Genomic DNA, 16084 nt, shown 5'->3' on the forward strand with positions numbered 1-16084 from the left:
GGGGCTTAGGTTCACGGTACCTTAGCTTCTCCATCTGTAAAATGGGGATAACAGTAGAACTACATCTTGGAGTTGTAAGGATTAAGCGAATTAATTTAAAGCACTTCAAACATGACATCAACCGCCTGGGATGCAGCAGGCATGTGGTGTGTGCCTGCCGTTACCAGTAACATCTGTGATTCCCTGGGGGACGGGCAGAGTGAGGGGCTCCAAACCTGACGGAGCCTGGAATGTCACTTCGTTTGTTCAGGGCAGAAACCACCCTGTAAGCATTTGCCCAAACTTGTTTCTGTCTAACAAAGCAGCACAGATTCTCTTGCATTGTTTCAAGTGGGAAAACTTCAAGACGAAAAAATGGCTTTCTAATTCTCCCAAATCTTAAGCCAAAGTCATTGAAAACTCAATCTTCATATTCAATTTTTGCACTTTTTTTTGTTTCTTCAGTAGTCAATGCAGAAAATCTGTGAGCAGAGAACTGTCCATCACCAGGGATAAGGCTGTGTATTCCTTCTGGAGCCAGGGCCCAGAGGTGGCTGGGGCCCAGGGAGGAGCGTGGACAGACAGCCCTGGGTCTCGTGTCCTTGAACCGGTAGTAGCCTCTCCCTTCAGGTGAGGATAAATGAGGCTCCACATGAAAAACGCTTGGCCCTGGCACACAGTAGGTCCCGTAGTAATTTTTATTACATACACAATATCATGTTAAAGGTCAAGTGCACATTTTAAAATGGTTTTATTCTCCTTGCTTGGAATGCGTCCCATCCAACCCATCATTAACTCCTACAGTTCCTTCAGCTCTCAGCTCAGGTCTCCCTTCTTTCCTTTCCAGCCTGTTACTGAGTACAGATTTTCATTGCACCAGGTACTTCTCTAGCATAGAGCTTGTCACAGTTGCCGTTCAACATACAGATTAAATAATAATAATAATGATGATGCAAGACTTCCATTAGGCTGGGAACTCTATGTGGGCAGTAACTGTATCTTTTATTACCCCCTGTATCCTCAGGACGTTGCACCCTACCTGGCACAGAATGGAGGTTCAAGAAATACTGAATGTAAGAGAGAGACAGGGACTTCCCTGGTGGTACAGTGGTTAAAATCCACCTGCCAGTGCAGGGGACACGGATTTGATCCCTGGACCGGGAAAATCCCACATGCTGTGGAGCAACTAAGCCCGTGCGCCACAACTACTGAGCCTGCGCTCTAGAGCCCGTGGGCCACAACTACTGAGCCCCCGTGCTGCAACTACTGAAGCCCATGCGCCTAGAGCCCGTGCTCCCCAACAAGAGAAGACACCACAATGAGACGCCCACGCACCGCAACAAAGAGCAGCCTCAACTAGAGAAAGCCCACGCACAGCAACGAAGACCCAACACAGCCAAAAATTTTTTAAAAAAGAAAAGAGAGACAGAAAGAGATAGAGACAAATGCAGAGAGATAGAAGGAAGGAAGGAAAGATGGGAGGGAGGGAGGAAGGGGAGAGGAAAGGGAGAGAAGAGAAGGGAAGGAAAGAAGGAAGGAATAAATGAATGTTTGAAGGAAGGAAGGAGCCTCTTTAACCTTCCACCACCCTGAGATTTCCATTCCCCACCCGCAGGGACTTGCCTGTGGAAACCTCAGGGTGACTTGAGCCAGGAGGCTCTGGAGAAATTTGGGGTATTTCTGGGAGTATCATGTTGGGGGAGGTGATAAAATAAAATTTATATTTTATGACAAGAAAGATTTAAACATAAAAATTTTCTCAGCCCGTTTGGGCCTCCTCCCTCTCCTAATGAAGATGTGTGCCGTGCGTCTGCATTAATCAGACCTCCGTAGGAGATAACATTCCTTCTTAATCTCACAAAGCGTCACAATTCCTCAGGAGATAACCTTCCTTCTTAATCTTGTAAGGGGTCACAATGACCCACGACCCACTACTCACTGTACATGTAGACTTGGATTGTGTAAACTGTCAATAATACGTCATTTGACATATAACCCTTTGTCTCAAAAACTGATGTCATTGCTTTGATCCCTAACAGGTGGAACAGTCCTCAGAACTTTCCGAAAGACTGTCTCCTGGGTTATAACCCTCAGGTTGGCTCGAATAAAATTTTCCATTTCTGGGACTTCCCTGGTGTCCCGGTGGCTAAGACTCCACGCTCCCAATGCAGGGGGCTTGGGTTCGATCCCTGGTCAGGGAACTAGATCCCACATGCCACAACTAAGAGTTCGCATGCTGCAACTAAGAAAAAGATCCCGCATGCTGCAACTAAAAAGATCCCGCGTGCCATAACTAAGACCCAATGCAGTCAAATAAATAAATATAAAAAAATAAAAATTTATATTTTTTTCTTAGATTGACTATTGATTAATTTCTTTGTCAACAAGGGGACGGAAGGATGCATCCATCCTTAGCATCAGAATGCTGTCCCTCCACAGCTGGTCAAGAGAGAGGTCTATCTGGGGGGAAGACCCTGAGGTACGCAAAGCCCCCCCCACCGCAGGACCCCTCAGTCATCCCCAGGAGTCTTTCTGGGGCCTGACAGAAGCTGCTTCAGGGTTGCCGTGTGTGTCCAGCCTGGCGCTAGACCAGCAAACGTGAAAGCCCATTACGCCAATCACCGTGACCAACTGCCTTTCCCACTCATTACCCAATCAGCGAGTCAGCTTGCATCCATAGGCCCTCACCGCACGGGCACAAACTCCCCTGCCGTTTCTGTGAGACCCCAGTTCTGAGCTCTTCCCACCAACTGAACCTCCATCATGGCTCTGAGCTTCCAGCTGGGAGAGCAGAGCTATATTTCCAGGTGCTCAGGACCTGGCTCCTCTTGGTGGTGTCTGTGACTGGTCCCACGCAGTGTTGAGTACGTCGAAGATGCTCAGAAAATATCTGCTTGTTAGAATTCTTTTTTTTTTAAATAAATTTTTAAATTTATTTTTGGCTGTGTTGGGTCTTCGTTTCTGTGCGAGGGCTTTCTCTAGTTGCGGCGAGCAGGGGCCACTCTTCATCGCGGTGCGCGGGCCTCTCACTGTCGCGGCCTCTTGTTGCAGAGCACAGTCTCCAGACGCGCAGGCTCAGTAGTTGTGGCTCACGGACCCAGTTGCTCCGCGGCATGTGGGATCTTCCCGGACCAGGGCTCGAACCCGTGTCCCCTGCATTGGCAGGCAGATTCTCAACCACTGCGCCACCAGGGAAGCCCCTAGAATTCTTTTTTCAAGTTCCGTCATTTGCCAGTACATGGAATTTGGACCATCACTTAACCTTTCTGAGCCTTGCTTTCTCTATTTCTAAAATGGGGAGAATAGGACGGTTTGTTCAGAACCTACCATGTGTCAGATTAGATTATTGTACAACCACCTTCTCAGTGATTCCTCCCCAAGCCCTGTGAGGTTCTCATCCTTAACTTGCAGATGGGCAGACAGAGAATGGGAGATGAGGCACCTACCTACCTGGCAGGCAGCTTCACCATCCTGAGTTATCAGTCTTTTTGTCTATAATTTACAGATGACAGTGGTACTTGTCTGATACAGTTGTTTAGAAGATTAAATGATACGGAACACTCAAAACACTTAGCACATAGAAAGTGCTTCTTAGGACTTTCCTGGCGGTCCAGTGGTTAAGACTGCGCTTCCACTGTAGGGGGGGCAGGTTCCATCCCTTGTCAGGGAACTAAGATCCCACATGCCACGCAGTGTGGCCAAAAATATTTAAAAAATAAAAGAAAGTGCTTCTTAAATGTTAGATGCCGCTGTTGTTATTGTTATTAAAATTCCTGCTTAAGATCTCATTTCAGGGAGCACCTGCTCAACTCATCTTAAACAAAAATTTCTTTTCATCATTCATTCGCTTATTCAGCAAACATGAATTGAGCCTTTGGCATGTTTCCAGGACACTGCAGGTACCAGAGATACACAGGTGAGACAGGCAACGCTGCCAGTCTTCTGGGGAGACAGCAAGAAGACAGCTGCCGTGAGATGGGATAGGGGCGGGGCTAGAGTTAAGCCCCATGAGGTTCCTTTCTACTTCTCTCTGGGAGAATCAGGGCAGGCTTCCTGGAAGAGTGGATCTTTGCCTGAGACTTAGTAGAAGAGGAGGGCTAGCACAGTGGTTAGAGAGGAAAGGGCTTTCTGGGCAGATGAAATGGTATCTGAGAGCTCACAGAACATTAGGGAAATAGCAGGGTGTTCAGTATGATTGGAGCAGAGTGGAGTGTGTGTGTGTGTGTGTGTGTGTGTGTGTGTGTTTGGAGAGTTGAGGTTGTAGACCAGTGGCTCTCAACTAGGGGGCAAGTCTGCCCCCAAGGGGACATTTGGCAATATCTGGAGACATTTTGGATGGTTGCAACTTGGGGGGAAGGTACTACTGGCATCTAGAGGGTGAGGACATTGCTGCTAAACACCCAACACTGCGCAGGACATCCCCCTGCAACAAAGAAGTATCCAGTTCCAAATGTCAATAGTGCTGAAGTTGAGGTAAGGAGGGGCCAGATCAGGAAGAAAGTATTTGCCCAAGAGCAAGAAGAAATAATTGAAAAGTGCTTGTGTGATGAGCTCGGGGTTTTAGGAGCTCATTTTGGCAGCAGACAATGTATCAGAGACGTGGGGTTGAGGGGTGGACTTTCCTGGTGGCGCAGTGGTTAAGAACCTGCCTGCCAATGCAGGGGACACGGGTTCGAGCCCTGGTCCGGGAAGATCCCACATGCCGCGGAGCAACTAAGCCTGTGTGCCACAACTACTGAGCCTGCGCTCTAGAGCCTGCGAGCCACAACTACTGAGCCCATGTGCCACAAGTACTGAAGCCTGCGTGCCTAAAGCCCATGCTCTGCAACAAGAGAAGCCACCGCAATGAGAAGGCTGCGCACCGCGATGAAGGGCAGCACCCCCCCAGCTCGCTGCAACTAGAGAAAGCCCGCGCACAGCAACGAAGACCCAATGCAGCCAAAAATTTAAAAAAACAAATAAATAAATAGATAAATTAAAAAAAAAAAGAAATGGGGAGGTTATGGTAAGAGGAGGAAGGGAAAGTGATTTGAGAGGCACTGAAGTGATCCAGGTGAAAGACAGTCAGCAGTTGGTAGGAGAGCAGCAGGGGAGTGGGGGTGGGTGGGTAGATGAGATGGCGAAGAACGCGCACTATGACTGTGAGGTGATGAGAAGATTGTGGACGATGCCCCAGAGTCCTGGCTTGGGGGTTTGGGTGCAAGGTGATGATTTCTCCTGAGAAAGGGACCACAAGAAGAGGAGCAGTTTAGTGTAGGGGTGTGTGTGTGTGTGTGTGTGCACGCGTGTGTGTGATGCGTCAGTCTGACGTGTTGAATTCATAATGCACATGGGACATCCAAGTTGGGAAGCTTATTTGGTGGCTGTATATGTGAGTCTGTGGTTGTGGACCAAACCTGGTGAGGAGCAGGTCTGGGGCTGGAGATGAAGACTTGGGAGTGATCTGCATATATTTCATAGCTTGAGACGTGGGGGTGGATGAGATAACCCATGGAGCGTGTGTAGAGTTAGGAAAGAAGGGCACCAAGAAACCAGGTGGTGGCCAATATTTAAAATTCCAGAAGAGGAAGCGGAGCCCACCAGCAGAAACTGGGAAGGAATGGCTAGAGAAGTTGTTAAGAAAAGAGGCTGTTTTTAAGAAGGAGGAAGTAAAGAGGTATCAGGCACTACAGAGGTCAAATAAGACAAGAACTGAAGAATGTCTGTTGGGTTTGGCAATTAGGTGGTCAGTGGGGACGTTGGCAAGAGTAGTTTCCATGGAGCGACGCGGGGTGGGCAGAAACCAGATTACTATCGTGTAAGGAGTCGAGGGGGTTGAAGAACTGGCCAGCAAGTCTGCACTGCTCATTGGAGGAGCTTGGCTTTGGTGCCGAGAAACGAACCCACCTCATTCTTTGACTCAACCTCCGGGAAACACCAATCATCTGTATCCTGGCTCAGATTCCAGCAGTTCAGGGCCATGGTTTGGCTCCTAGAATGACTCCTACTTCTCTTCTGCCTCTCCTCTCCTGTCTGTCAATCCTTCAGAGCCCAGTCCAAGGAACACCTTTACAAGGAAGCCCTCTCTGCCTGCCCTTGCCCTTAATGTGACTCTGGTAGCACAGACAATTGGTATCTTCTAGCAAGTGAAAGTTTTATCCTTCTAAGTGTCCACTCAATACGGTGCCTTGTTTTACTAAGAGGTTCATTTTGTTTGTCTTGCTTTATCGGCTACATGAAGCCTCCCTGAGATTAGAGACCACCTCTGAGTATTTACTGAATGAATGAATGTATGACCCAGTGCACAGAGCCTGGCCCACGATTGTGTCCATGGCAGGTGGGGCTCAGAAAGACACCTGTGGAATTGAAATGAATGGACTTTGAATTTAACTCAGCTGGACTTTCTCCAGGAAGTAAATTTCAAGTTGATTAATTTCAAACTAATTGAAAAACTCCTTCTATGATCTGGGTAGAGTTCTAGGCAGTGAGCAAGAAAGACCAGGTCCCTGTTTTCTTAGAACTTACTTCCTACTGGGAGAGACAGACAGTAGACAAGAAACCAGTGAAGGAGCAAGGTCGTATCACTTTGGCAAATGTTCTGATGGAAGTAAATGAATGATGTGCACCAGAGTAACTAGATAGGCGAATGGGTTGGGTGGGCTTTTTTTTCTTAATTTAATTAATTAATTAATTTTACTTTTGGCTGCATTGGGTCTTCGTTGCTGCGCGCGGGCTTTCTCTAGTTGCAGTGGGCAGGGGCTACTCTTCATTGAGGTGCACGGGCTTCTCATCGTGGTGGCTTCTCTAGTTGTGGAGCACGGGCTCTAGGCGCACGGGCTTCAGTAGTTGTGGCTTGTGGGCTCTAGAGCACAGGCTCAGTAGTTGCAGCACTGGGGCTTAGTTGCTCTGCGGCACGTAGGATCTCTCCTGACCAGGGCTCGAACCCGTATCCCCTGCACTGGCAGGTGAATTCTTAACCACTGTGCCACCAGGGAAGTCCCTGGAGTGGGCTTCTTTAGAAAGAGTTCTCAGAGAAGACTTCTCTGAGGAGGCGACGTTGGAGCCGAGACCCACTAGATGAGACGGAGCCAGTACCAAACTTTAGCTTGGCCAATGGAGCAGAAACCAGTATGACAAGGGTCACACACACCAGTGAGGTTGGACAAGTAGACAAGAGCCAGACCATGGAGGCCCTTGAAGGCAATGGTAATGAGTTTGGATGAATCGCTGCCACAGAGGGAAGACACTGAATGGCAAGCATGGGGATGATGGGCTCGGGTGTACGTTATCAAACGTTGGCAGCTTGGGCTAGGGAGGTGGCAGCAGAGATGGAGAGAAGTAGATGGTCTGGGGAAGTATTGAAGGTGGAAGGTGGGGTGGAGGATGGGCACTGACTGCAAAGACATATTCCTTCTAACTTTGTTGTGTGTACACAGCCCCTGGGAGAGGAGATGCCTGGAGGCCAAGAGGGGTTCTCTCACCAAGGGCGAAGGAAGAGCACTGAACTGGGAATCAGGACGTCTGAGTCCTCCATATCTTAGGCATGGAGACTGGCCTGGGTCACCTCTAAAGGCCCTTCCAGCCCTAGCAGCCCAGCCCTTGTTCTATGTCAATTGTTGGGGCATCCAAAGGGGGAAGTGTCAAAGGAGCTGTCAATCAAGGTTGATTTCACAGAGCAACGGCCCAGGTCTCTATCTCCTGGGCTGCTTACCCCGGGAATGATGTTAGTCCTTTCACCACCTCTTATCTGCCCCCAGGGAGGTGTTGGCTAAGCCCAGGCAGCAGGCGGTGGATCAGCTCTGAAGTTCTGTCTCCTGCAGTTCACTGCTTCTCTGAGGGCAGAACTTGGAGCTAGAAGAGGCTAACCGGCCTCTTATGGTCTGAGAGGAAGGGTGGTGGGACCTCTGGCTGGAATCGAACCTCTCTTTCTCCCTGTCCGTATTTCCTGACCTTCTGTCCCTGGGTTCTGTAGAAGGCCCTCCAGCCCATTCCTGTGGGACACTCCCCTGTGCCAATCAATCCCCCACCATGAATTGCACCAACTGTAAATTTCATCCTGGGAGGGAAACGGGCCGCGAGGGCTGTGCGCGTCTTCTAGGCCACAGATGTAGTGACTTCACACAGCACACACTGATTAGCCCGCAGTTCTGTAGGTCAGAAGTCCGGGCATGGCATGGCTGGATTTTCTGCTCAGAGTCTCTCAAGGCTAAAATCAAGGTGTTGGCTGAGCTGTGTTCTCACCTAGAGTTCAGGGTCCTCTTCCAAGCTCACGTGGTTGTGGTAAGATTCTGTTCCTTCTGCTGTTCCTGGCTGGCTGTCACATGGGGGCTGCTCCACATTCCTTGCCCTCCGTCCTCAAAGCCAGCAACGGAGAGCCTCCCTTGGGTGGAATCCTGCTCATGGTTTTTTTTTTGCGGTACGCGGGCCTCTCACTGCTGTGGCCTCTCCCGCTGCGGAGCACGGGCTCCGGACGCGCAGGCTCGGCGGCCATGGCTCACGGGCCCAGCCGCTCCGCGGCATGTGGGATCCTCCCGGACCGGGGCACGAACCCGTGTCCCCTGCATCGGCAGGCGGACTCCCAACCACTGCGCCACAGGGAAGCCCCATCCTCTCTTTTTTTAAAACCCCTCATGTATTAAGCACTAAATAGGTGCCAGGGTCTGTATCAAGAGACTTTGTGCTAAGGTGGGACCTTGTTTTATTCCTCACAAACCTCTCCTGTTGGCGGTGGTCTGTGACACAAGTGTGACTTCCAGTCCACAAAGGTCTCCTTTGGGGGATTAATGTCAAGAAGGGGGCATGGGGACTTCCCTGGTTGTCCAGTGGGTAAGACTCTGCGCTCCCAATGCAGGGGGCCCGAGTTCGATCCCTGGTCGGGGGAACTAGATCCCACATGCGGGCCGCAACTAAGAGCCTGCATGTCACAACTAAGAAGCCCGCACGCCACAACTAAGACCTGGTGTGGCCAAAATAAATAAATAAATAATGAATTAATAAATAAATATTTTTGTTTTTAAAAAAAGAAGGGGACACGAAGGAGGCATTTGGGCTCCTGGTAGCATTCTGTATCTTGACCTGGCCTGGGTTACGTGGGTGCATTCCCTCCGTGACAACGCCTCAAGCAGTCCACGCTACAGTGCACATTACAGGATACATGTTAAAGATGCAAACCCTCAAGAAAAGCTTTACATGAAATAAGAGGACTGGCCTTATGTCCCCGGGTGAGGGCTTGTGTGGTATTTTTCCTGTCCAGAATGATGCTAAGTAGGCTCTGGGAAACTCAGCTCGTGTCTTTACGATGGTATCCCTAGCGTTCCTGGCATCATCACGCAGGACACAGAGCAGGAGCTCAGGCAGCTCTCGGTGCCCACTTGACAGTTCAGTCTCAGTTTCCTGACAAGGGCTACCCCCAGCTCCACATGCCAGGTACTGTTCTGAGGTCTTTACTGGAGCTGATCTCATTTGAGGTGGGTCCTGTCATTAGCGTCGGTTTAGGGATGGGAAAATTGAGACCCAGAGGGGCTGACTCCAGAATGGTGATTCCATTCTATCAAGACATCACACTATGCTGCCCTCTGCATAACGTGGGGCTGGATGGAAATCTGAGACGAGAGGCAGAGTTTGAAAGCCCTATGAATATAGATGCAAACAGTAAGCCAGAGAGTTGGCGTTTCATGGATGCTGAAAAGGTGGGCACTGTGGGCTAGTCTGGGCGTAACGCATTTGGGTGAATCAAAGAAAGGAGGATGTAGGAGTCAAACAGACTAGGGTCAGACATGCCACTTCTAACTAGCTGTGTGAGCTTGGGCGAGTTATTTCACCTCTCTGAGCTTGTGTGGTAGGTCTGCGCACTGGGATGGCAGTGTCTAATTGGCAGGATGATTGTAAAGGTTAAGTGAGTAGGATAATGGATGTGAAAGCCTTAATGAAGCATAGTGTTTGGAATATGGTGGACCTTCAAGAATGTCATTTCCGGACTTCCCTGGCGGCCCAGTGGTTAAGACTCCGTGCTTCCACTGCGAGGGGCGTGGGTTCAATCCCTGATCGGGGAACTAAAATCCTGTATGCTGCACGGCGCGGCCCAAAAAAAAAAATAAGAGTTATTTCCAGTTTTACATCAGACATCACCGTGGTGACTGAGCAGGGCCCTGGGATGTCTTTGCCCCAGGTCAACCCCAGGGAGGGGCAGGCCAGAGAGAGGAAGTAGAGGGAATGCAGGTGTGGGGTGACTAAGGAGCTGAAAGGTTTTGGTTTAGGTCTGCCTCTGACTTGCTGTGTAATCTTGGGTAACTTATTTAAGCTCTCTGAGATGCCGTTTCCTAATGTGTAATGCAGGGACGTTTAAATGAAACAGCGCTTGTAAAGCTTATCGTGGTGCTGGCTAACGGGAGTAGCCGACCTTCTCGGTCATCCCAACCACGGAGTGAAATGAGGCCCCTGGCCTGGGCCCCAGGACCGGGGAGAATAAGGGGGAGGGGGGCTAGCTTTCCACCCCTCCCCAGCTAGGGAAGTCTCCTGCTTGAACTCTGGAGACCAGGTTTTTGGGCCCTGGAATTAGTCAATCCACCCCCAAGTCAGGTAGATAAGCTGAGGGTTGCGTCCGTTGGGCCAGGGAGATAACGGCCGAGACCGTTACTCTGCATTCAGGGCCCAGAAGTGAGCTCTCAGATACTTCTCCATTTGTAGGTCCCCTGAGAGAGCAGAGGAATGGAAGGAAGCCAGGCCTTTTCACCCTCTGGGTGACCTGTCCCTGATGCCCTGAGCACAGGAGGGCTGGGCTGGAATCCAAGGAACAAATATGCTAGGATATCACAGAGTGGAGTCACCCACCCTGACAGGGCCACAAGCTCTTGGCGGTGATGTCTGGCAAAATCAAGGCTCAGCACTTGCTGGCCTGTCCTTGGGTTGCAGTGAATGTGGCTGGAACCTGATTGATTCATATTTTGACGTTTTGTTCATCATGGTAGCTTTACATAGACTCTGATTTTTAAGAAAGATGGCATCAAATATTTATTTATCTTGACCACTGAGTTCTTTACTGTCCCCTTAAATTTTGCAACTGAGGCAAGCGCCTTCCCCTTAGTCCTGACCTTGGTCGTGACAGAGGGCTGGTGGGAGGTGGGGAGTCGGGGTGGTGCGGGGAGGCTGGCCCACAGAGCATCTGAACGACTCTGCATGAAGGTTTCCATTCCAGCTGCTGCCTCCCCGCCAGAAAGATATGCCTCAAGGTTGGACAAGATAGCATGTTCTAGATCAGTGATCCTCAACAGGGGTACTTTTTCTTTCCAGAGGACATTTGAAAATGTGTGGAGACATTTCTGAGTGACACGATCTGGGGAGGCACGGTTGACATCTAGTGGGTAGAGATCCAGAGATGCTGCTGAACTTTCTACAAGACACAGGACTGCCCCTCCCCCAGCCTTCAACAAAGAATGATTTGACTCCAAATAGTAATAGTGCAAGGGCTGATCTAGAGCCACAGCATAAAGGAAGGAGCATAAGTTTTTCACATATTAAAGATAAGAAAGAGATGGAGAGGGAGAAGGGGAGTGAGAGAGAGGGAGAGAGTGAAGGAGGGAGGGTGTGAGAGAGAGAGAGAGAGAGAGAGAGATGGGGTGGGTAGAGCATGTTGGGAGCCCCAAAGACTTAGAAATCTCAGTTCCCCCACTTCCTGCATAACCTTGGCAAGTCACTTGCCCTCTCTGAATCTCATTTTTCACATCTGTGCCGTAGGGCTAATCATACGTTCTCATGGGACTGAGGTTAGGAAGGTGAGGTTTCAAGGATGTAATGCACAGAAAGTACTTGGTCTAGAGAAGAGCTCAGAAGGACTGAGGCTCACCTTCATCTCCTACCTCCTCTCCCGTGGCCTCCCTCTCCCTGGGATTCTCCACTTCATTTGCTGGAATATTGACCAGAGGAAGGCTGCTCCTATGGCTAAAGAGTATTGTTCAGACTGGGACCCTTTAGGGGTGCTGATAACCATGCCAGGACAGTCGTCATCTGGGGCTTTCTCGAGCATACTAGGGTGTTTGGGCACCTGCCTATGGCAAGAGGCAGGTCCCTAAAGTCCCAGCAGAGAGCAGGGCCCAAGGGTGGGAGGACTGAGCAAACCTCTTATCAGCTCCACTCTCCCGCCCCCCAGCCCAAGCCTGGGGCAATCGTCCTGGCTTCTTCCCACTTCCCCAAAAGCCCAGTATAAGGGTGGCCTCTGGCACCCAGCAGCCAGAGGCACTGAGAGTGGGGGCTCCAGACTCTGGGGACGTAAGTGCCCGCTCGGCTGCCCGGGAAGGAGAGGTCCAGGGCTGGGGGAAGCAGGACCCTATATGGCAAACATCCTGGAGGCCTCTCCTTAGGACCATAATGGCCACTATCCTTCCCCTTTTACCCCCAGTGTGAGTGAAATTGGCCCTCAGTGTGAGCAGACCTGTTCCCATGGCGGCTAGCATCTGAGCTGAGTGCTGCCCCAGGGAACAGTGATGGAGCTCTCAGGAAAAAGCATCTTTTGTACTTGAGCGGACAACCCCCTGTTCTTTTCTTGATTCTCCAGCTCAGGGTCTGTTCAGTCGGGGAGAAGGAAGCGCTCTTGTTTGCCCTTTAATCCACCAGTTAAGCAAACACTGCATCTCCACTGTGTGCCAGGGGCCGTGCAGACACGTGAGAAGTCCCCAAGGAGGGAAGGTGAAGTTGTGTGCCTGTCACAAGACTGAAGGGATATGAAATGCTCCCTGCTTCTGCCCCTTCTCCTGCTGGGGACAGTTTCTGCTCTTTATCTGGGTAAGTCCTCCTCTTCCCTCCTCATCCATTTTTCTCTTTTCTCTTCTTTCCTGCATCCGTTTTTGCTCTTGTGGGCCAGGGCCACAGCCTCTCCTCTTCAGTTGACCCAGCCCACCTCTAGTTAGATTTCTCCTGGACTCAGAACTGTGACCTGAACTTTCCTGAAGGAAAAACCCCCACCTGTGAAGATGAGGGCTTCTCACAGGTGCTGCCTCCCACTCCCAAAATACCCCACATGCGGTGTCAGCCAAGTTCTCATGCCTTTGGGTGTGTGATGCAAGAATTCTGGCTTGCCCAACCCCCAAGGGGTCCTTCCCGTCTTGGTTCCAGATGGCGTCCCTAGGAAGGCTGAGTGGGGCCATCAGAGCTGTCCGTGGTCCTGGAAGAACAGAGAGCCCGGCCTGATGGCAGGTTACCTCTTCTTTCCAGAGAATGCTGCCTCCCATCTGGGCAGCAGAGAGACACAGGCTGACCTGAGCCAGGATCTGGAAGGTTCGGGGGAACAGGAGGGAGAGCTGGCCCTGAATTATGGAGCGCTTGAGTCAGAGGGAGAGGACGCTGTGGCTTCCAGCTATCAAGATGCGTTTGAGGATGAGGGGGCCATGGAGTCAGACCCAGCTGCCCTGGACAAGGATTTGCAGTGCCCTAAGGAAGAGGACACAGTTCAGCTTCCAGGCAGCCCTGGGTGCAAGACCAGCCGCTTCCTGGTGGTGCGGACCCCGAGCAAGTTTTGGGATGCTCAGGTAAATGGCAGGGAGGCTACTATGGGGGACCAGGTGGAGGAGACAAGAGTGGAGCCAACCTTCTATTCCCTATCATTTGGACTAATGGCTCTCCAGGCCGAGTATGCATCAGAGTCTCCTAGAAGTCTCGTTAAAACACAGATTTCTGGGCCCCATCTCCTCAATTTCTGATTTAGCAAGTCTGGGGCTTAAGAGTTTGCATTTATAACAAATTCACAGGTGGTTATATTGTCGGTCGGGAGACCGCACTTTGAGAACCACTGGTTTAGATAAAAAGCTTTGGTATAAGATATGCCTGTGCTAAATCCTGGCTTTGCTTGTCGCCAGCCATTTTATTTGGGCAAGTCGCTTCACCTCTCAGGGCTCCTGTATCTTCATTTGTAAAACGGAGGTGTATGGTACCACCGCTTAGAGTTGTGGTGAGGATTTAAATAATACATGGAAAGTATTTAGAATAGTCCCTGGGTCATTGTAAACTCTCAGGGAATGGTGGCTGTAGTTATTCTGAGTATTATTATTCTTTTCTGCAAGAAGTTCCTGACACCAGATAAAGGAACAAGAGACAGGATTCAGGGGGGCAATAGATCCCTGATTTCTGACTTGGAAAGGGATGAGGGGGTCTCTCCTGGAGACTCAGGGACTTGAGAGAAAACAGTGGATTTTCTACCCCACCTCTTCTCTCTGCAGGATACATGCAGGAGGTGCTACCGAGGCAACCTCGTCTCCATCCACAACTACAGTTTCAACTATCGCATCCAGAGCGGGGTCAGTAGCATTAACCAAGGACAGGTCTGGATTGGAGGCTACAAGTGCTGGGTAAGCGAGGGGCCAACTCCCAGGTACACGAAGGTCTTTCTGATTGCCTCAAGGGACCACCTGCTGGCATTAAGACTCATCCAGCAGCTGAAGCTGGCTCATATCGGCTTAGGAGAACTGATGATTGAGTGCCTCTCTTCCTAACTCCATGTTCAGTGGCTTCATGCTTGTAGCTTGAAAGCTGCCATGGTGGATGTATTTACACCAAGGAAATTGACAATTATTACAAATCAGGTTTCTTTCTTCCCTCTAGCCTCTCACCTTCCCCCAAAGCTGGTTGTTAAACGTTTACCAGCACACTCCTGGCGTCAGGAGATAGATTCTATATCTAGTTTGGTCCCTTACGAGCTGAATGACTACCTCCAAATTTCAGTTTCCCCATCTCTAAAGTGGGGTCCTTCTCTCAGAGTGGCCTTGGGATTGTGGACAAATAAGGGCCATTATATTTGCTACTCAAGTGTGGTTCACGGACAAGCAGCATCAACATCACCCGGTAGCTCATTAGACATGCACGATCTTGGGCCCCGTCCCAGAACTCCTGAATCAGAATCTGCATTTTTCACTAGATCCCTAGGAGATCTGTGTGCACAGTGAAGTTTGAGAAGTGTGATAGCCGGAAGTGATGCTTGCTCTTCCATTGCCATTGCCTGCGAACCCTCAGGGATGGGTCTCAACGGTATCCTAGCCAGGTGGGCAGTGAGAGGAGATTATATATACAGTGTTCAGGAAGGGATACTCAGTGGGCTTTCCGGAGACCCAGAATCTGTCTGTCTCTCTGGACCTCTGCCCTCTGACCCAGCCTCTCTCTTCTCTAGTTCACGTGGGGCAACAATTTTCGCTGGACTAATGGCAGTAGCTGGAACTTTAGTTACTGGGCCTCAGAGCAACCTCGGAATGGGAGTGGCCGTTGTGTGGCCCTGCGCACCAAAGGTGAGGGGGCCCGGGCACCAGGACAAGGGGAAGGGGTGGCAAGGTGGACTCCCACACATGTCCCTTTGAGCTGCCTGAACACACCTCCCCAAACCCACACCCTCCCTCCAACTGGAGAACCAATGTCCCTGTCTGTGAGGAGGGCTGATAGGTAGGGATGCCTCAGAGCAAAACCAGGTGATGAGGCTCCCGGTCCAGGGGCTAGATGGGGACTCCCCATCCTCCCAGGCAAAGCTAGGCTCAGGGCCTGGGGACTCCTTTCCTTCCTCTGATATGATGGCGACAAGGAGTGAATATGGGACAGATGGGAGGAACAGATGTGAATGTAAGGTGTGGATGACGGATGAGGTGAAGATGCGGGAATTAAGGATGGCTGACTTTGCCTGCTTTGAACAGCACGGCTGCCAGATGTGAGGGAACTTATTACAGTGGCTGGACCATACGGGTTAGAGTAAGATGGCTGAGATTCACACCCCAGCTTTGCCACTTGCCAGCTGAGACACGGGCAAGTTATCACTCCCACTAAGCCTCAGTTTCCTCATCTGTGAAACGGGAGCGATGATAGCACCGACCTCTTGGAGAGTCGTTGTGAGGATTAAACGATAGCCCATGTAAAGCACTGAGCACATTGCCTCTGCAAGGGAAGAGATCAATGGCTAGTCCGGATGTGTGGGAAACCTGTGGCCATCGGATCATGACTACGGCAGGCAAAGATGACATATGAGGTACCTGAGGAGGGGACGAGGGAGCACAGGCCACACTCAGGTGGGCAGCTGACATCACTGTGCTCTCTACCGCTAGGGGGTCGGTGGCAACGAGCTCCATGCAAAAGACGTCTGCCCTTCGTCTGCGCCTTCTAA

The 16084-nt window shown here is 50.6% G+C and overlaps 1 protein-coding gene across 1 annotated transcript; it reads left to right on the top strand.

The window, feature by feature from the left end:
- The first annotated feature begins 12674 nt into the window (after window positions 1-12674).
- Window positions 12675-16084, top strand: PRG3 (proteoglycan 3, pro eosinophil major basic protein 2). Its single transcript, XM_030864939.2, has 5 exons — window positions 12675-12735; window positions 13165-13478; window positions 14166-14294; window positions 15110-15224; window positions 16026-16084. Exons 1-5 carry the CDS (start codon window positions 12675-12677, stop codon window positions 16082-16084), a joined length of 678 nt encoding a protein of 225 aa, XP_030720799.1.

This window comes from Globicephala melas, chromosome 8 (genome assembly GCF_963455315.2).
Source record: "Globicephala melas chromosome 8, mGloMel1.2, whole genome shotgun sequence".
Taxonomy (NCBI): domain Eukaryota; kingdom Metazoa; phylum Chordata; class Mammalia; order Artiodactyla; family Delphinidae; genus Globicephala; species Globicephala melas.

What these genes read in the sequence shown, in the direction of transcription:
- PRG3 (XM_030864939.2), top strand. Translation starts at nt 12,675, where the DNA reads ATGAAATGCTCCCTGCTTCTGCCCCTTCTCCTGCTGGGGACAGTTTCT. An exon ending in GCAAGTTTTGGGATGCTCAG is followed by an intron (nt 13,479 to 14,165) that starts GTAAATGGCAGG and finishes TTCTCTCTGCAG; the next exon opens with GATACATGCAGGAGGTGCTA. An exon ending in TTGGAGGCTACAAGTGCTGG is followed by an intron (nt 14,295 to 15,109) that starts GTAAGCGAGGGG and finishes TCTCTTCTCTAG; the next exon opens with TTCACGTGGGGCAACAATTT.